At 40.9% G+C, this 22648-nt stretch overlaps 1 protein-coding gene across 1 annotated transcript in view; it reads right to left on the bottom strand.

Annotated features, from left to right (window-relative positions):
- The window catches only part of csmd2 (CUB and Sushi multiple domains 2), a 182251-nt gene that overhangs the window by 115253 nt on the left and 44350 nt on the right, over nt 1-22648 (bottom strand). Inside the window, 2 exon segments of the mRNA XM_036566374.1 lie at nt 13314-13440; nt 22430-22621. Coding sequence (XP_036422267.1) covers nt 13314-13440; nt 22430-22621 — 319 coding nt within the window.

The following is a 22648-nucleotide window of genomic DNA, read 5'->3' as shown; positions in this document are numbered from 1 at the left end:
TTAACATGAAGCATTGGTGAGATACAATACCAATACAAACAGGTGAGGCAATATGCCATACTGTGATATGATCTCAGCAGCAGACTGAACAAACTATGACAAGAACCGCTTCTGGCATCCATTTCTGTTGTTTTCTTACAATAAACAATAATGGTCCCTAGTGTAGTCCTAGTGGTTACCAGGCTTATTGTTCATATCATTGTGCTAAATCAGGAAAAAGTTATGAAGGACGGCACTTTTGTGATGGCAGGGGTGCTTCAGTTCAGTTGAATTTAGCTATTAACCCTCTCGACAGAAAAAGGACACAGGTGAGCATGTGAACAGTGCTGCTCATGTAGCCGCTGTACCAACTATTTCCATAATTAAAAAAGTAAGGAAAAAACATTACATGATGTAATCTTTTGCTCCTATGTGTCATGAAACAATGTATAATGTCATTTGAAATGTAATATTATTGTCTCCCTTACTCTTCCAAGTCAACAGGAAGCATGAGCAATACATTAGTCTTGGATTAAGTTTCAAATAATGATGAGAATGAGTGCAATAAGTTTGCTGCCAGCAGCCATCTCAAGTTTACTGACAGCCATCTTGCATTTACCAACAAGTCCAAAGCGCTCTCGGGTGGGAGAAACTGGAGGTGTTACACAAGTGAACGTGAATGAATGAATTTACTTAAGTCAACCCAAATGTATCAGGAGAAGTGCCTGCACTCCCAAAATAAGCAGATGATAGATTATTCAGAACTGTAACAGAAAGCACACGTCCCTCTGAATTTGGCACATTTTGAGCTGATGAGAAATGCTCCTATCCTCCTGAGTTCTCCCACAGGACGTGAAGGCGGCATCATCTCCGTCTGCACGATGCGTATATGTCAGTCAGTGCGTTTACATGCATAGCAATGATGCAACTACACAAAACTCCTGTTTTTATTGGACTGGTGTCTAGTTTCGCGGCCCTTAGTTGCTGCTCTGTGGTTTTCCCACTTGGTCAGAGATATTGAGCCTTTGAGAGCAGGCCCTATAGTGTGGTTTCTCTACACCCACTGGAAAAAAATGGCTGCCAGAAATTGACTTGCTTCACATATATACATCATTCCCACATTAATAAAATGTATTACATCAACATACTTATTGCCAAAAGTAAGTAAACTGAAAGGCAAAAATTGTGCTTAAGACCCCTTCTAGAGTGGATGAACCTGAGAATTGCAAACGCACTGAAAGAGTATTCAAAGAAAACTCAAAGAAAAAGTGGATGCAGGACATATCTTAAACATCAAGCCACGTCTTCTTTTTGAGCCTGTGTGTGATGTTGATATGTAAAGTCGTATGACGGTCCGAAAAACCCCACCGAAATCTGACTCGAAGGCTCCGACTTTCAAATTATTATTTCAGATTTTATAGAGTGACACACATCATATTTTAGTGTGTTTTTCCAGATGGTGCAATGCTACTTCTCATTTAAATTAGAAAAATAGTGCGGGGGCAACCGCGTGGCGCAACCAAGCGCTGGCCCTGTCATCAGAAGATCATGAGTTTGATGCCCGGTGATGCTACAGCTGTCCGTGTCCAGGAATCCAAAGGAAGCATAGTTGTACTCGCCTTCCGACTAAACTAGGAAGAAAAGTGGGGGAAAAAAAAAGAAAAAAAAAGAAAAATAGTGCGGCTAATATATTCTATTATATTATATTATATTATATTATTTAATGGCTTATACAGTCTAAACTTAAATACTGTAAGCTGGAGACTAGAAGGTATTAAAATGCTTCATTCAACATAGCTGACCTCAATATGGCCAGCTGGGGTTCTGTTACCTGTCAGGGCAAGCTCACTACACTAATGCAACAAGAATCCCTTGGCAAGACTCAGTAATTGTTTGTTTCTAGTATTTTCTTGGCAAATTATCTGCCTTAAATGTTGACCACTACTTTTCAAACATAAGGTATTCTACATATTAATTTTGTTAGAACTTTTCAGTGTTTTACAGCTTTCTTAATCAGTATGAAATCATCTACAGCTCTGTTCGTCATTCCAGAAACATCAAACAACTTTTTTTTACAGATTAGTACAAATTAGTTCAAATCTATCATGTTGTAGAATGATAAGCATCATAGTAGAATCATATTAAAATTGTTCTGTACCAAAAGTTGTTGCACAATATTAAAAACAGTGATTCTAAACTTTTGCATACTAGTGTATGTGGAAATTATGTTCACATTTGAGTAAAATAAACTCAATGCATCATTCAGTATAAAGGAAAACTACAGAAACCTGGTAAAGCTGTTTACATGCTCAGATTAGTCACAGAAATCTCATAACTGGGTTCTCCTTACTGCAATTAAGCCCTATGATTAAAAAAATCATACATTTTGAGTTTGAATCTTAGCCAGGGTAAGATGGTGGCATTAGAGTGCATATAAACGCGCTGAGTCTCTCAAGCGCGGCAGGGGAGCGCGGACGTAAAGAACTCTGGAGATTAGAATGCGCAGCAGCCAGGGCTAGCATGCAGCAGAGGCTGTGTGTGTGGGTCACGTGGAAGCCACAGCTATCAGGCCTCATCATTATGCAGCAGCCTTTCGCAGGCAGCAGCATGGAATTAGCAGAGTTTGGCTGCTTGGGCTTCTTCTGGAACATCTGAGATGAACCCACTGACTGGGAGTTAGAGATAAAGCAGAGAGAGCGAGGGGATGGAAAAGTAGTGAGAGAAGGATGGACAAACAGTCAGGGAAGGCTGGTTTTTAGAGGAGAGGTCGGCATTTGAAGGATGTTGAGGCAGCTCTGCCATGCATATTGGAGTAATTGGTTCTTTTCAGTACAGTTTCAGCTAATCAGCCTCTGCTTCAGCGCTCACGAGTAAGCTAGGGTGGCAGAGAGAGAAAGAGTGAGAGATGGAAAAGAGAGAGACAAAAAGAGACAAAGAAAGAGAGAGAGAGAGATAAAGAGAGAGAGAAGACAGCAAAAGAAAGAGAAATGGAAGCGATGAAAGAGAGATGTAGGAAGAGAGAAAGTGAGAGAGAGAAAGTGTGTGTGTGAGAAAGAGAGTCAAGAAATAGAGAGTGAGAGAAAGGCGAAAGAGACACCCCCCCCCCACCGAACAGCTCTAGGATCAGAGGGTCCTGCCTGAACGAACACCTCGCTTTTACTTTCTTTTAGCGGCCAATCCCTGCGCCGCCACCGCTCGCTAATCCTCGTGTTCTTTTCGTAAAGTGCTCTTTCTCTCACCGCTGTTTTTCTTTCTTCTCTCTTTCACTGATGCTCTCTTTCTCCTTCTTTCTCTCTCTCTCTCTCTCTCTCTCTCTTTCATGCGACCCTCAGTGCGCTGGCGGGAGGGTGCTGCGCTGATGCATGCATGCAGTCTGTCAGATTTGCATGTTCAGTAAGAGAAAGTGTGTGCGTGGCGTCTATGAAGTCTGATCGGTTCTCTCTCAAACCAAGCAGGAAGCAGCGTCCAGCCGCTATGAAAGGGAGGGGAACTGTCTTTCATTTCATCTCCAAGGAGGCCAGAACATTTTCCTTCATCCTGTTTTTTTCCCTCTTTTTTATCTCCCCCTTGCTGAAAAAAGGAAAGGAAGCGAAAGACAAAGACGAGTCCTGTCCTTTACCAGTTAACTAAAAAGCCCATCATGCTTCGCTGTTTTTTTTCTTTCAGCGGGAAAAGTGTCGTCATTCTGAAATTGTGTGCTGAGGGGTGAGTCCCCTTTTATAGCTTGTCTCTTTCCTGTCTCTGAGAAATAAAGCGATTCAGTCACATGTCAGAAAGAGGTGCCATAGGGAGAACGTGCCAAACGACATAATGGAGAAAAAGAGCTGTGTCATATGAATACCAAAAAGCAGGGCTGCTTCTGGAAGGCCAACTTTCATGTGGCTTGAAGCTGGCAGACAAGAAGCACTGCAAGAACAATTAATGACTGACAATAAACCTCAAATGTCTGCAGCTTTTTAAACTTCTCTGCAACTGACAACTTTTTTGGTGTAAATGCTCGATCCTGTCTCGCAAACTAGAGAGTCTGGCAGAAGAGCAAACAAAAAACAAAAAAAGAAATCCCACAGCTTTCACTCCAGGCCCAGAGGTTAGGCCTCATGCTGTGACCAGTGCATTATTGATGGACATCTTAATCTACGCTGCTGGCAGATTGGTTGGTTATAAAGAGCACAATCAGCACATGTGAGCTCCTGGACCTGCTTCATCCACACTGCTTAAATCTGAGGCCTCATCACTTTCTCCTAGCCAAACCCAAGCTAAGAGCTCCCAGGAGAGAGAGCTGAGCAGGTGTTTACTCACAAACCTCCATGTATTTGCACATTCCTGGCAAAAGTCTGGGGACATCAGGCTTCTGAAAACATTCTAATACATATACGGGTTTGCAATGGGGTGGAATGAGATGTGGGAAGTGAAATGCAATATTTTAGGTTTTACAGTGAACCCTTGATGTGATGTAGTTAACCACTTAAAATTCCAGGCTTATTACATACTAAGGCTTATTATTCAGTACCTACAGGGACCTCAATGCAAACTAGCTGAGCTGTTCTTAGGTTACAGAAGTTTGTAATAAAACTTTGGCCATTTAAGGGGTTAAACAAATGTTGAACAAATGAATCTCTTTTCATTCAAATACCTAAAGGGCATCTCTGACTGGTCAGGATGCTCACAGCACTATATTCTTTGATTGGTTAGTTGGTGTTGCTCCCTGATTATTTTTCTTGGAGCCCTGCCCCTTTTGTCTCAAAATTAAAGGTACCCTTTTTGATGAGCTCTAAAAGCTTAATATGTTTCTGTACTATTATAGAAGTGCTTTCTTCTATTTATAGAAGAGCCGCTGTTTCTCATGCTCAAACTGTTTTTTTTGTTCAACGCTTTCAGTTTCCGTCATACAACAGCACCAGCTGATCTGTCAGACTTCAAAACATCTGCATTATGAAAGCAATGTAGTTTACTGCTGTATCAAAATGACATGCTTTGAGAGTCTAGGTTTATGAAAAAGCGTCATGGCATTTTAAGTTAGGGTTATAGCCAAGTTTCTGGCTAGCTAACTGCTTTCATAACACAGTGTTTATACACAGGTTGTCTTTTGGAGCATGTCATCGCTCTGTTTACATCTTTTCACAGCATCTCAAGAAAGCAGATAAACAAGATTTGTTTTCTTTCATAAGCACCTAGCCACAGTGCTACTTTGGCAAATGCTTACTGTGTTGGGATAATTGGCCAAATGCCTACTTACATTAGTCACAAACACACTTACTGCCATGGTTGGCTGAGGTTGGCTTCCTATTCGACCAGTTCCTTATTTGAAATTTACAAAGCAAATATTAGCCTGCCAGTTGCATCCTTTTATCAAAGCCAGGGATGGCATATTTTACGACAGAGGAAGTGCTGTTAGAGACTTTCTGCATTATCAATGTTGTGAAGGTTAATGTCGCAGTAGCATTTGTGGAACGATACACTGGGGCTACAGGTTGTTTACAATAACCTATCAAAGACTACCCAATTTTATTTTGAATATAGTGTCACACATGCAAACAATATCTGCCATAGAAATACCTCAGGAATAATGCCGAACCCCACACATTTTATCCCTCTGTTGTGATGTCAGCACTCAATCCTTTCAGCCTTTTTTACTACCGTGGCCAAAAGATTGTCAATAGGTGCTTTCAAAGATAGCTTGGAAAAGAAAACTGTCCAATCATTACTGAGGCAAAACTCACTCCTCACACCAAGAAGACACCTTGATGTACAAGAAGCTGAAAGTTGAAGCAAAATATACCCAAAGTATAACTAACACCTTTAACCTTTACTGGTATTTTGTGCAACTTTACTGAGCAGCGGTGTTACTATTGCAGTGTATGTGTGCATTTGCTACCATTCAGTATATGTTTTCCCTCCTTCACTCTGCTCTACATTTAGAGCACAGCAGCTTAGAAGCCGTATGAGACAATAACAAGATGTGAGCATTCAAGTAAGAAAAGCTTCGAACAACTCAGTGAGAGAGAATGAATGAGAGATGATGTGAACAATGAGTTTCATTTCTTCCAGCAGCATGCGCTAGTCATTCTCCAGCACCATTCCGCCCATCTTTACCAGCTGACCCATGCTCACAAGGCCAATACAGCTTCTCTGTGAGCCTGGAGCAACGGCTTCTGTCCATGATATGAATCTATAAGTTTGGACACAGAGAAACATCTGTGCTAACTCGCTATTCACACTACTCACAATACCTGAAGAGAGAAGAGAACAGGGTTAACCCTCCTAGATCTCACATCATACAGGCTGAGATGCCTCGTCTTACATTTTGTTTAATTAGTTCTCACTAGTAGCGTGTTGGAGAAAATTCTGACAAAAGCAGACTGCTTCCACATTTTCAGGCAATCTCAGGTTTTGTGTGCAAGCAGAAGAGGATATAATTTGTTATCAAATGGTAAAGACATTCTTGTTTTATGGAAAGAAAAAAAAAAATATTTGCAAGCCAGACTTGAATTTGCTGGCACAAAATGTGATTGTAATTCATTATGTAACTATGTAATTATTATGTAATTACATTTAAATAACAGCAAAACAATGATTTCTAAGGATTAAAACATATCCCTCCCATTTGTAATGTTAAATCCCTCCCAACATGTAATGTTAAATAAATGTTAAAGTTTATTATGTAATTATATTTAAAGCATGCTGTGCATGAATATACAGCAAAATGCCAATGATAATGATAATTGCAGGCTTCTAGTGGGCAGACCTACACAGTTCCATCAGAATGAAGTGAACGAAAAAATGATTTGAGTACTATAAGGGTTAACGTGTGGCCTGTGAGAGGAAGAGTGAGGGGATGAGCGTGTGTGTGTTGGGGGTTTGGGGGTCTTTCAGCCTCTGTTAATTCGTCAGATTTCCTTCGTGACTCCCGATGAGCCTCTGGATCCTCTGAGCCGCGACTGGGCTGTGCAAAGCCGGCTCGGCTACAGCGGGCTTAGCGGCTGGCTAATCCCATACGCCTGAGAGGCACCGCAGCCCAGTCATGTCTCTCTATATGTGTGTGTATGTGTATGTGTGTGAGTGTGAGTGAGTGAGAAGTGGCTCTTGAAGGTAATTATCACCTTCACCAAACAGTGTTGGATCAGAGGTGGAGATGTGCCTGTGATGAGAAGATGAAAGAGGGATGAGACGTGCTCTTCTCCTCCTCTCCCTAAAGCCCTGGACTGTGTCGTATCGCTTCAACGTAACACATCATCCTAACTCCGCCACTAAACACCCTCCAACACCACACTCAAACTCCATCAAATTTATGACACTAATGGAAGATGTTCATTCTTAGCATCTCAATATGGTCTGCTTATATTAAAGCTCCTATTAGGAGGAAGCGGATTGATATCGATGCATCAATACTTCAGATACTGACGGTTCTTTTTGAGAATTGATCCTTGATTGTAATTATTTAACAATAACCTTTTAAAGCTGATAGTGAATTCTGTGAATTCTCGAAGTCTGTAAAAAACAGAAAAATAAAATGATTCTAGCCAGGGCTGAAACAAATAATCTGACCACTCATTCATGACATCAGTATCTGATTCTATAGATAGCGTTGGGAAGCTGCCTTTACTTGTCAAGCCACAAGAACTGTAACCTAAACTACACCACATTTCAACAGCAAAGGGCTTCAAAAAGGAATTACTATATGTAAAATTAGCACAGTAAACTGCACTGCTCTCCTTGTGGTCTTTAAAGCTAAAAGAGCAAAGACACCTGAGAAATTAAATGCAGGAGCACTTGAAATTATCAGACGATAATAAAAGTGCTCAATAAATTTACGACAAAAGATTTGTACGGAGGCACAACAAGTTTGATGAATCATCTCTACTGAGCACCAGTACTGAGGTGAAGGTGACGCTAAAAACAGGGAGCTCAGAGCCTCAGATCTGTTTGTTGTGGTGAGTTCAGGCAGTAGACAAGGAGGGAAATACCGACATTGCTACCGGCGCTGCAGCCGCCACTTCCACTGCTGCTTCCATGGCGGTCAGTTCCACTCTCTGTAGCTTAGCTTTGAGCTCATCTCAGCCAACATGTTGACTGTGCTGCTGCTTTCCGTGATAACATGAGACGCAGTGAATGGTTTATAATGGCATATCATTTGGAGTTACATTAAGCATTCCCCTTTTTGTGTGCCTAAGAACACTTCTAAATGTATCAGTATTGGTCCCATGATACTAATCTCAGTATTACGTGGTATCAGATTGAAAATAAAACCCTCATTTCTTGTTCCTACCTGATGCTGTCAGCTCCTGTACTGCTCTGGCAGCTCTGTGTATCGTGTCTATTACAGCCCCCCCCCCAAACACACACACACTTGGCACTGCCTTATTAGAGACCTTGCGTTAGTGCCAGAGTCGTCCCAGTCCTAATGCATTGCAAATGATCTTGAATAATTGATCACGCAAGATGGGATCAAAAGAATGTATGCATACCTTACAGTAGTGAGGTTAGCCCTGAGACAGGAAGGTAGCTGAGCTTCTAATTACCCCCTGTCTCCATTAAGATTACCACTTCATCACAACACAGCTGTACACACAGGAGCCATACAGTAAACATGTGCACATATGTACATATATACAGTTCTGCATGCACATATATACTCAAAAATAAAGCTTTAATGTGCCAAAAACATGATAACCATGTTTGTGTACACAAGCACACACACACACTCAGTGCTCACTCCTTCTGGCTTATAAAGATTTCCTGCTGAAATAATAAGTCAGATGCACCAGAGAAGAGAGAGAATGTGAGAGACAGAGATACAGAGAGAGAGTGAGAGAGAGAGATACACAGAGAGAGAGACAGTACAGTACAGACTCAGTGAATGCATGGCCATAGAAAATGGGCAGTATAAAATCCTGGCTACCCAGAGAGGAAAGCGTGTGTGGTCACTATATGACAGGTAAAACACTCAGACCGGTAACTTTCACAAAGAAATTCAAACAACTAATCCTAAATTATATACTGTATATAACACAATGTAAATAATATATCCACAATATAAGCACTATATAACACATGTTGAAAGAGAAAGATGAGAGAGAGAGAGAGATAGAAAGAGAAAGAGAGAGCGAGAGAAGGGAAGAGAAAGTAAGAGAGAGTGAAGGAAAAAGAGTGAGAGGCAGAAAGATACAGACAGATATATACACATATATAAGGAGAGAGAGAGAGAAACAGACAAAGGCAGAGAGAGCAACACAGAGAGGTGGAGAGAGCGATAGAGGAAGAGAGAGAAACAGAGAGAAAGAGAGAAAGAGACAATGAGGGGTGTGTATTTTTCACTTGCACTGTAACATGTCCTTCAGCACCACTCATGAGCCTCATCAACACACACACACACACACACACACACACACACACACACTGAAGTGTGCTTCATTTCTCTGCTGAGCCTACATACAGAGTGGGTACTCTGCCAACTACACAATTCACCTGAATCTGAATTCAAGCTTCCCAGCAGTGTAAAGGTCTACTGTCATAGTTATTATGCAATTTTTGCAGTATCATTTTCACAAATGGTCAAGTTGGTAGTTACACCTACCTTGTACACTCACTTTCCATTTTATCAGAAACACCTACCATACAATGGGTACTGAATGTGCTGAAACAATCATTTTTTATCAAAATTAAATTTAAAAGAGTGCAACTTTCAAATTACAAGAGCGGCTCTCTAATAAATTAATTAATAGTCTAATAAATTAATATCACAGAGCTTGTGAAGTGCCTGTAGATGTGTAGACCAATCAGAAGCAACCAAACGTGCACGTGCTCTGAACATAACACAACTACAACTAACTGGTAACCTGGCACACCACAATCAGTGTTAATGCCTTCAGTTAAGAAAAAGAGATATGCTGGCCCTCATGAACAAAACACAGGCCTGGAGCTTAACGTACAGAAAACAATGCAATTCAAACTGCAGTCACATACTCTCTCAAATCGCTGAGTCCCTACTGGATGGTGCAGTGGGTCCGACTACGGCATAGTTCACGCATAGATGCAAACACAGACGCTTCGAGTTATGCAGACGGGGTTTTGCACATAGTTGCTTTCCAAAATGTGTTGTGACGCATTTCATAATGCAACAAGTGCAAGCTGCATTCTGAGTGTTACAGCAAGGGGCGCTATAACGACAGCCAAGCCTGTCCAAGTGGTTGTCCTCTATCGCCCCCTTCAGTACTGAGTGTTTTAACAGTCACAGTAACGTAATAACGCACAGTGAGTTTGTACAGAAGGACCGAGTGTTTGCAGCGCGTTAGCCAAGCGCTGTCATTTGTGTGAAGTATGTTTTAGGCCTAAGAGTCCTCTTTCTGTCTTTCTTGCTTCACTTCCAGTTCTCGCTTAATGGATTTTTTAAACACTGTGTACACTTTGTGAAACAAACTTTCTTTGTCAGCACAGCTTATGCATATTTAGATACTACAGATCTTCAACCATGCACAATTTGACTTAGACTTCCTCTAGCTTTTCTGACCACTGGGCCACTGTTAGTGGACTATTTTTAATGCTGCAGTTTCATTGTTCATCTCCTGTGTCTGACATGGACTGCAGACTGGGGGGGGGCAGGACACAAATATCAAGTATGTTCTGTGCCTCATAGCTTTGGATCGGTGGAATACACACATCATGTCAGAGCCACTGCTGTGCTGAGAATGGTTCACTACCCAAGTAATATCTGGTCAGCAGTGGTTCTGGTGGTTCCTATGGTGAAGCAGAGGGGGGTTACAAATTCTGAATAATAACGTGGGCTACAGTCAGTTGTTACTTACTAAGGGCACCTTTATGGTAGGTGTACCTGATAAAATAGCATAACAAACTGTCAACACCATGTATTTAGCAATAGATAAATATGTGGCCTGGAAACAAAACATACATTGTTGTGCACCTATGATAAAAAGATATTGATCTTGTTCTACACATTCTGCTTGTGTCTTCATCCTTATCCTGTCATGGCAAAGTGTTCAGCATCAGGTCAGCTAAAAACCCATGAGTGCCGCTGCTGGATAACAAGAGGAGAAGGAACACAAGGTCAGGTAACTATCATCATTCCGTGTGTCACCTTCGATTTTTCCCCCGTTACTTTCTGAAGCTAACAAGCACCTGGAGAGCAGGGAAGGCGCTTGATAAGGTCCTGTTATCGATATTCAGAGACTTCTTCTTGTTTCAAACAGAGAGCCTTAACAGCTCCGCAGCAAGCCCTGATGATAATGACGTTCGGCCTCATTCCTCAATAGCAGTAATTTGTAGACAAACAAAAAGACAAGAGGGGATATTTGGGATGTCTGGCTAGGTTCACTCTTATCACCTTTAGCCCCGAGGCCTTCAGTTATACTAAAAACAAGAAAAAAGCACTAATAAAGCTGGAGCAGGAAGTGTCTGGGAGCGGTCCAGAGTGCGACTGAAGGACAGGGGGTAGAGTCTGATAAACAGCGCTGTTAGAGCTGTGGACCAATTAGGCAGCACCCGGCGCCGAGATTTCATGCAAAATTACACTGGCGAAACGAGCGACAATTAACGGGGGCGCGTGTTCATTCATTAGCGGCGAAAGGCAGCGATTTGCAGGAGGGAGGGGAGAGGTCAGTTTGTAGGACTGCCAAAGCGCTAATGTCCTCCTAGCATCTCCCAGTCCAGTTGAATGAAACAGTGGCCTGGAACAATACTGGCACACATGCAAACACTGCGAGCGCTCAAACTGAGGGCCAATCACACATTGAGCTCACATAGCAAGCTCTCCAATTAGAACCTTGCAGAATTTGTAACACAGGCAGAGAGAGACATATGAGAGCGGTTGAGAATTCCCACTGTGCTGCTTAGATTTCAACCATTCTAGTCTAGAGTTGTTATCACTGCATTGTTATACCATTTAAATCTAATTAGGATACTATTTTACCATAAGACAACCCTGATTTATGGATTTAAAATTAGTTGATTAACGGCTATTAATTAGGTCACAAACACCTTAAAAACCATTAATAAGCTTATATCACACAAATAAAAAGAGCAACAGTGATCTGTTATATCTAATGAAATATCTGATGAAGCTGATAGGTTTAACACTGACTGATGGATGGAAGATAAAGTAAGATAAGTAACCCGCAAGATCTGGGGTTTTAACCGTGTAGATGAATATGGGCTCACTTTTTGGCAAGCACTAGTTCACCGTTTCCCTTTTTAATTATGTTATAACAGCTCTTACATGATTTTTAAGGTTTATGGCCTTATTATCTCTCTTCAAAACAAGACTCTGCGCAGCAATAACTTTACTCCTCTTTTAATGCAAATGTGGTATTGACCAAAAGTTTTGAATCTGCACTTTCAACAGAATTTTCAGAATTGCTTCAATGAACAATAAATGAAAAATAATTCAGTGAAAATATAATATTTAATTATATTTACTTAATTTACAAATGACAACACAGGGGCTTCCAAGTGATGCAACCATCTAAGTGTTGGCCTCATCCTTAAGAGACTGCAAGACTGATCTCCAGCAATGCCACAGCTATTCATGTCTGGGAGTCCAAGAGAGCAAAATGCACCACATTCTCTTTGGGTGAGTAGGATCGGCCTCCATCTACACTCTGCCATCTACCCTCATCACTCACTGCCATACTTGCCAATGCAGGCGTCTTTTAGCTGATGTAAAAGAACAGGCTTTAGGTTAGTGTTCTCCTCCAAGAATGTCAAGCTGTTGAATGACACTGCATTAGAAGCAGTTTAAAAAGACATGTGGTTGGCTTCACACCTCTCAGAGGAAACACATGCCAGCCTTCACCCTCCCAGTTTGTTAGCACTGTATGATGTGTGAGACCTAGAAAGCAGGTGGAATAGACTATAACTAAAATTGTGGAACAAAATTAGATAACCACCCCTCCAAAAAAAAGAGAGAAAGGCAAATATATAAGGAATGCTTTTTCTTTCCACAAAACATGACTGTAGGTACAACCTTTTATCAGTGTTGAGTCATAAAATATTCCCTATTAGCATAAATGTGATATCTATTTACAAAATGTTCAGGATCCACACTTTTGACCCAATTTCTCTGCTTGTTTGAATGATCAGTGAGTGAGAAATTACTAAAGAAAATGTAAGACAAGTGTTTCATTGTATATACACCATGAAAAACCTAAAAGGCTTAACAGTCTGAGATCCAAGGTTGGAAAGGAGATCAAATGTGGGCAAGCGTAGATGAAGATATCAAAAGGAGTGGAGAGGTGATGAATGGATGAATGGAAAGGACAGGGTAAAAATACATGAAGCGAGAGAAAAGAGAGAGTGGAGGAAAAGTTGTGTGGGGTACAGACCCGATTGTGCTTCCAGGTGCAGCCTCGATGGTCCACACGCAGTGCAGGTTGTGCTCGTAGGGTGCGGGGTAACCAGGAGACAGGATCCGACCCGCCGGCTCGTCCTTAATTGCGCCCCCACACTCGGCTACATGCAGAGGAAAGAAACACACAGACAGACAGACAGACATTATTTCATATTTTGTTTGGAAAAAAAACAACATGCTGTCAGTTAGCCATTGGGAGCTTCTGGCCTACTTCCTTTAGGTCTGGCATCACAATTGTCCTCTTACTAAAAATAGTTCAACAGCCAAGACATACAAGGTGTCCAAAGTTAGCTTCTTTAGTTTTGTATTGAAGCTAATGTAGCTAATAGGTGATGGAAGTTTACTGCAGTCAGTTTAACATCATGCCCAAATCTTGACACACCTACTTCAAGTAATGTTAAATTGATAATTAAACTTGCTTCATATAATTAATGATGTAACTGAAAACATGCAATGTTGTTATGTAATCAGGATCCCCAAAAAAAAGCTAACTCCATTCCCTTACAGTTTTAGAAAAAGGTAGTAATTAGATAACATATGTTATAAAAACAGGGTGATCATTCATGGTGCACTGTTAGAAATAAAGGTTCTGTGCAGGTACATTTTTCAATCATCAAGGTACAAACAACGTAACTGTACTCTCAAAGGTACAACAGTGGTTTCAAGGTCCAATTGAGTACCTTAAATATGTTTTTCACAGGTGAAAAGTATTTGTACCTTTCCATAACCTAATGTTTTAAAACAGAACAATAAAATAAAAAGCCTGTAGACAAGACAGGGTGTGTGGAGAAAATACAACTTATAAAATATAATTTCATTGGATTATGGTACGATTATGTTTCCTGACTAAAGGTACTGAGATGTAGAGGGTACCACCCCAGTGACAAGACAGGTACTGCCCCAGTGACAGTTTTGTACCTTTATTTCTGAGAGTGTGCCTATGTTCATTTCTATGTGTGTGCAGTTTGAAGTCGTCCCATATTGCTCTTTCCTTACTTGAATAACTGGTTAACCAAGAAATATTTAATGAACCTGTTTATAAATGGCCATTTACACAACATACATAAAACGCAAACAGTTACACATCACCAGTATTGTCTCTGTGCATTTCGTTATTAGGGTGAAGTCACCCTGCTTGAATAATTTTTTTCTTGCCTTTCTTTGATTATGTGACTTTAAAAAGACAAGTAACCCAAAGGTAATGGAATGTAATCATTTTACGTTACTTTGATATAGTAATCCTATTAACAGGTGATCAGTAATCTGTACCAGAATATGCTGTTAAAGTAACCCTTCTGTAAAAAAGGCACAAACATACATGACTTAGCCAAAAACAATAGTAGTAGCCAATTTGAATTTTCTCTGTACTTTGGTTCATAAACCATATAAGCAAGTCTATTTGAGATCACTTAACAAACTGACATAGACTGTGTTAAGTGTGTGACTGAGGTGGTACCCCCAAGGGTACATCTCTGTACCTTTATTCAGGGAACATGATTGTACCATTGAAATTTGAAATATTTTCTTCTAAGTTGCACTGACTCCATACACCCTGTCTTGTCTCCAGGCTTTTTATTTTATTGTTCTGTTTTAAAACATTAGGTTATGAAAAGGTACAAATACGTAGTTTTCACCTGGAAAACTTATTTAAGGTACACAGTTGGACCTTAAAACCACTGCTGTACCTTTGAGGGAACATTTACATTGTTTGTACTTTGATGAACAAAAAATGCACCTGCCCAGAACCTTTATTTCTAACACTGTAGGAGCTAGCAAACTTTAGAACCCCTACGTGTCATGTCTCGTCAGCTCGATTATATTTGAGATAAGGGAGAAATTCTGTACATTTTATTTTTACCAATCACTTTAAAAAAGACAATAAAGCCTTCAACAATTCAACATTTGCAGAGCTGTACTAAAACTGTCGGTGCTTCAAAGCAGGTAATGCAGTTTTGAGACGAGAGCAGAGGGGGAGAGCTGTAGCCATGGGCAGACTGCAGTGCAGGATCCTCTCAGTAGGGATGGGGACACAATGTGCCGAATATGATGCATCATCATGTGGCGGGGGCCAGTATAACTTTCCACTTTAAAATAATACATTCTGCGGCGGGCCGAGCTTTATGAGCGATGGGCAGAATAATGCAGTAGTATATCACGGCCGGCATTGAGACATCCCTGGGGAGGGCATATTTCCTTTGGCTAATATCACTGATAGGGTTTTGGTAATATCTTCTGCTTCGGGTGAGCCCATCCATCTTGCGGGAGGGATGGCAGGGGTGTCACGCCGCTGGGCACAAATCACTTGTTTGTCAGCAAGGTAGGGGCCCAAGCATGCACCACAGCTTCAGTTTCACGGATCAGGAAGCAGTGAGCTCCTCACACCGCGCCCCCCTGTCCCCGAGGTCATACAGATCAAATGTGTGCTTCCTCACACTGTACACCCACAGAGAAACACACTCAGTACGGGCCTAAAGGGGGCGATCCTGCAGAGGTCCATCTCACAGGCGGAACTTGTTTATAGCAGGAACGGTTAAGCAGATGCTGCTGATTGGAGGTGACTCAATAAGACTCAATGAACTGCAATATATGAAATTGGATACTGCTCCACACACACACACACATGCGCACACACACACACACACACACACACATATACGCACACACACACAACCACTAGACGTGGGCAATATGACCGTGTATTATTGTTAACATAATATTTTTAATTCTGTTGCTGGGTTAGACGTTGCACAAACCCTACAGAACACTGGTAAAAATCACAGTAATCTAATGACAAATTACACATTAACCACACAACTAATTTTTTCACAAGAAAAAACTTTCAAATTATATTTTATATTACTGACAAATCACACTGTTACATTAGATCAGGTGTAAGTTTTGTTGTCATATTTTAGAGGTAACGTTAGTATTTTTACTTATTCTTTGATTTTTTTTCTTCTGTTCCTATTACTGATTAAAAATTGCGGAACAAAATCAAAATAATAAAATTCCAAATTATATAATGAATAAAAAAACAAATATGAAAATATAAAAGTTGATTAAAAAAACTAAAAATGACTAATTTTTAGGCTTTTCTTTCTCTCCTTTTCATTTTGTTAGTAAACACTAGCATCATGATATTTGTATTATGTAGTCCTGTGGCCAGTGACAATTAATGACTTACCACTGTAACAGTTAAAACTTATTTACTACTGGTTTAAAATCTGTCATTCATTTGTTGATTTATTTCAAATAAACTATAGCAAGACACTAGTATGCCCCACATGTAAACATATCACTGATACCACATTTATGGAACGGTTTACATTTTAGGACAATCTCAGACCACAGTGTCACACCAAACAAAAAAAGCTTTGGGTCTTGGGAAACAGGAGTAAAATCATCTCTCAGCTCTCATGCATCACCAAACAGGTCGTTTCTAGTGGTTTCCAGCATCTGGCTAAGCTAAGTGGCCTTAGACAGTAAGGTTTGTGTGACATTCCTAATTTCGTTCTCTATTATTACTACATTAATATAGTTTTGTGGCCAAAACAAAGATGATATCAAACTACAACCACAACTTATACTGAACTGAGGATAAGCTTAAATTTACGCACCCGCTAAAAACGTGTGGGGGTGGGGAGTGGCCTTGAAGTCAAACCCCAGATCCAGTGTAAGTGTTAACCACTCTTTACAACATAAATATAATAAACCTGAATAAGAAGATTCAGGCTTAGTATTATGAGTATACAGTTGTATGCAAAGTTTAGGTGCCCCAGTCAAATGACATGTTTTGTGTTCAGTTGCTTTTTTAAGTGACAATAAGATAACACACTAATAAGAGAACACACCTCTGCACATTTTAATGCAAATAGTACATATATATTTATATACTCAGCAAATAAATAGAAACTAGGCACTCAAATGCAGAAAAACGCCATATTTAAGTTTTCCCTAGAGTAGTGTTTCTTAAACTGGCCCTCAGGGACTGTGAAATGGCCCTTATTCTTGCTCTAACCCCATGAGTCATGACTTCTGGGGGTCACTGCAGACTGATTTGAGAACCACTTTGTAAAAGACTTACTTACTTATATATGAAAAAATTTTATTTGCACTTAGAAACATGACAACAAAACATGTCAACAAAACATGTAATTTGACTGGGTGACTGTTCACACTTACATACCACTGTGTCCTCAAGTGTGGCAATATTAGATTTCTGTCCCCATCACTTACATAATGGAGACAGCGCCCAGCACAATACACTGTCACAGCCTTTAACAGGTGTACAGACAGCTCTGATGGGCTCAAACAAATGTCACTTCCTATTAGAGCGAGTGGGTGTCTGAAATGTCTCACAAACACACACACACGTCCACTTCACGCCCCCTCTTTCACTCATCAGAAGAGACACATGAATTTGCATGATGCCACTAAGCTGGAGAGACAAACACAGACACAAATAATTACAAAGGCGAGCGTACAGATTTGGCATCAGCTTAGCGTATGCGATGTTGACAGACGTGCAAACTCAGACGCAACACAGTATTGCCATCACTGCGCTGCCATACAGCTGGACAATTGTTTACAATCCAGCTCAGCACTGTTCTATACACTCCATACATCATACAGGTCTACAGCCCTGATCACACTTATGATTTAGACAGCAAACCATGGAAGACACTCAAATTACAATGAAGAATGGAAAAAAAGAAAGGTAGTCAAATACTCAGAACTGGGGAAAGCCATGTCATAATCTAACACCTCTGTTCACCATCACAGGCTCAAAAAAGTCAAGTACAACACTGCTATCAATTTCATCTTTTTTCCCTCTTGTACTATATATCAAGTCTTTTTTTTTTTCTTTCTCTCTTTCTCGGCTCTCCTCTCTGAACTTCTATCAGATGAATGTTCCCCTAGTGTAGACGGCAGGGTCATAAATCACTATGAAACAAACCCATCTTCTTCAACTCCAGAGATGACCTGCTCCGCAAGTCATGAAACCGCACTACTCTCTCTCTCTCTCTCTCTCTCTGTCTGCTTCCTACAGCGCTACTGTATGATTATTCTCCCACTGGGAAGTGACAAAAAAATATTTGCTCAGCCTCGCGCAGTTGTCCCTCTTCTCTCTCTATGACGTTCCATCCCGCGCTGAGGTCTCCGGGGGCTGGATACTATGACACAGCGATAGAAAATTCAACAGTATTGCAGGGTGCTTATAAGCTGATTCCTGATATGATTACAGTAGAGCAGCTCTTACTGAAGACTAGAAAAAAGAGGGAATTCACAGGCAGGCTGCTACATGCTGACTCAGATACACCAGGGATTGGCATTTTAACCATTTTTGCTCTTCAAATATCTACTACATCTACTATATCTATACATAATGTCTATTCTTTTTTTTTGGTTTCCCCAATTTTCTCCCCAATTTAGTCATATGTAGTTCCACCCACTAGTTAGTACTCCCCCACTCACACAATACCACCAGTGCTAGGAAGGCAAAGGCTAGCACAGGCTTCCTCCGAGACCTGTGAAGCCAGCAATCGCATCTTTTCGAACTGCCGCTCACACAAAGTCACTGGACAGCTGAACATGCTGGGAGGAAAGCACCAACCGCCAGATCTGGTACACCAGCTAACAGACATCTGCGTTGGCTAGCATCGCTGGTGATTGGGGGCGGGGTGGACTCCATGGATGGCTGCAGCATCACCAGAAATTGAACTTGCGATCTCCTTATGATAGGGCCAACGATTAGATGGTGGCGCCACTCGGGAGCCCCAAAAATGTCTATTCTTAAAAAAAGAGTATTCAAATATTCAAACTGGAAAATATTTACTGCTGTAAATAAAAAATGATGATACAAAATATTTAATACTCATTAACTGTGTGATGTTAGCATAAGAGGTAATCTGTGTCTGAAAGTTTGGTTGATTTGGTGATTTATCCTTATGTTTTAGGCAATCTGGCCTACAACTAGCATTTAATATGTTATATGTCAAAAGATTCTGTAGCACAGTATCGCGTCCCTCAGCCTCATCCAGTTGACAAAATTCATAATTTTCATAATTTGTCCATCAATATTCTGTCACTACAATACCCAGAATGCACTACACAAATACATCAATAAAAACCTCTAGAGATAACTGTGGCACCACAGAAGGGCAAACAGGCATGTTTACAGCAGCTGTAGCGATGGTTACACTTTTCATTTTGGCCATTTAATACATTGTTTGAACTACAGAACACTAACTTTCACAACACTGGAGAAATGTGTCATCCTTTTGTTTGAAATAGTTCCATATATTGCTGCCCTTAGATGTAGTCATTTTGCTTAACATGTCTATATTTAAATACCTGGCTGCATAAATTAATACTGCAGTGAGACATCCATATATCTGACTAATCGTGCCCCCACACACTTCACTGTGAGAACCTGAATCGTCTGCTGTCAGCTAGTGAGCTTCATATCCACAGAGCAATTTCTCAGCAAACATCAAAGCAGGTGACAAGGCAGATTTAAAAGTTTGGCACGCCATATGAAGAAGAACTTGGGCGGTTGACATAAGTAAGCAGAAATCCTGCAGCACTTAACTTTAAAAATCTGCCTGTTCCATTTTTTATCACACATTGGGAATGCACTCTAAAGCCTGGGTCACCAAGCATGCGGACTTTTATGATGGTCACCATGTCACAGCGGAGCATGTGGTAAAATTTTGATGACCGCTTGAGTCTGGCTGCGAGATTTGAAGCTTTAGCAGACACTCTGTGCAACTGGAGAGAAAAATCAACATTGTAGCTGCATCTTCAGCTTTGCCATGAAAAAGTAACAAGCCGACAGATAGCACAGACGGACTGAGAGAGAGAGTGAGAGAGAGAGAGTGACAGTGAAAATGAGAAAAAGAGAGAGGAAAAGAGAAAGGTAAACAGAGAGAGAGAGAGAGAGAGAGAGAGAGAGAAGAAAAGAGACAAAGAGAGAGACAAAGAACAAAAGAGGAGAGAGGAACAGATAAGGAGAGAGAGAGAGAGAAAGAGTGACCGTGAAAATGAAAGAAAGAGAGAGAGAGGAAACGAGAAAAGAGAAACAGAGACAGAGAAAGGGGGAGAGAGAAAGAGAAAGAGGTAAGTAGAGAGACAGAGGCAGAGCAACAGAGTGACGAGACAGAGTAACAGAGCGAGGATAGAGAGAAGAGAGACAGAGACAAAGAGGAACAGAGCAAAAGGGGTAAAGAGAGAAAGAGGAACAGTGCAAAGGAGAGAGAGAGAGAGAGAGAGAGAGAGAGAGAGAGAGAGAGAGAGAGAGAGAGAGAGATAAAGAGAGACAGAGACAGAGCAACAGACTGAGGAGAGTGAGCGGCTAACGTTATTGGTACATAAGAACAGTACGAAAGCTCATTTGCTAGCAGCCAGACTGCTAACCCTCATGGCTGAGTTGAGAGTTTAGAAATTTAGACGACTGACCAGCTAATTTGTTCATCTTCAGTTACTTAGCTAGCTAGGAAAAAAAGAGTTACCTTAGCTAGATAAGCAACAAAACTGTTAGTCTACAGTATTAATGAAGCAGCCCACTGACCAGCTAGCAAGATGTACACAGAAAGAGGGACCCAACCAAAAATTACTCCTGAGCAATGCCAAAGAAGAACCACTTTTGCTTCCCTTTAATTGAATTGTGCTACCTAACACTGACATAACCATACTATAAACATGTCATAGCAGGTGTCATATGCTGTTACAACAGATTAATACCGCCAACTGTCATGACATTTGTTGCAATGCTGTTGTATGTGTTGTTTGATGTCATGATGTCTAGTACTCTAACTAGAGTATGCTTAGCAAGAACCAAGATGTGAAGCTGTCATGACATTAAACATAATGGATTCTGTCATGACAATCACCAGTAATGGTAACATGACACTTTCAGGTTACTGGACATAAACCAGTACCATAACATAAATCATGGCTTGGTTATTTCAATATTATATAGCAGGGTTCCACTAAAGTGTTACTGAGTATTTTTAAAGTTTAAAGATCCTCCGCCTAAAATTCCACACAAACAAAGGCTCTACAGAGTTTATAGGTTTTTCCTAGACTTCTGTGTCCAAGCAAAAAGAAAGTTAAGCAGCTCTATTCTTAAGAGTGCATCCATGCTGGTCAGTGTTGATCTGCACAACCAAGAGTGCACGTTTCTGGCTTCTACCGCACTGTCAGAGAGTATGCAGGAGCAGTCAGTTTTCTAGCCTACACCCTGTCACACTGTGTGATCAAAGGATAGCGAACATCGCTCAGGACCTCTGGACTTCTCCTCCAGGCAGAAATTTTGTCTGCCATGGCGGAATCACAGCGAGACTTGGACAGTCTGACCCAGTTCATGACCATTTCACTTCATATTTCCTCAAGACCTTCCATCGTTTCGTTCCATTTTAGTCGTCCTTCCAAGAAAGGCTTTCTCATCCCTGTTTCTGATTACTTCGCCCTGTGTTAAGAATGAGTGCAGCTGAAAAAGGCAGCTACCCATGCGTGCAGGTCTGTACAGCCTCTCCTGAAACCAACAGCATCAAAGCCTATAATATCTACAGCTACATTTACACTACTGCCTTACTGCTTAATTCCAATTTTTCACTCAGATCCATTCCTTCTGTTTGTAAGTGATCCATACCTGTCAGCAGTGTGAACAGATGTCTGTCCTAAAAGGAATTTCGTGTGTACAGTTTGGAAAATTATTAACGTCATGCGCAAGATTTAATAGACAAAATATACAAAATCCTATACTTCAAGAACTGACAGATTATTTGTCATCATTGAATGATGAGAAGAGTGATATGAGCATATGCAAATCTCAAAAACAAAACAAAACAAAAAAAGACGTTGATTCTGATCTGCCTGTTATTACAATCACTTGGCCACGTCCTGTATGTGTATCTTCAAATCTAGGACCATACATGAGTGGCTCAAATCTGAACTGAAAGAAGAAAAAAAAATCATACAGCTCTGTTCACACAGCTCTGCAGAAATCAAATCAGATCTATGTTACATATATGTGTCACTTCAACCCTGCATAGCCAAAGTAAAGGGACATTGGTGTGCTTAGCTTACCCACGCACTGTGGGAGGGGGCTGTTCCACGCCCTCCTCTCCCCTCTGAGACACGTCAGCACCTCTGTACCCTTCAGAGTGTATCCCGGGTCACAGCTGTATGACACGGTGCTTCCTGCAAAATGACCCTTATCCTCACGCTTATAACCAAACTGAGGAACACCTGGATCCTCACATTTCACCAGCTCAAAACCTGAATATCAGAGAGAGAGAGAGAGAG

This window comes from Colossoma macropomum, unplaced genomic scaffold (genome assembly GCF_904425465.1).
Source record: "Colossoma macropomum unplaced genomic scaffold, Colossoma_macropomum, whole genome shotgun sequence".
NCBI classification, from domain to species: Eukaryota; Metazoa; Chordata; class Actinopteri; order Characiformes; family Serrasalmidae; genus Colossoma; species Colossoma macropomum.
Note: the sequence above shows the minus strand (reverse complement) of the source record. Positions and strands in the feature narration are given on the sequence as shown.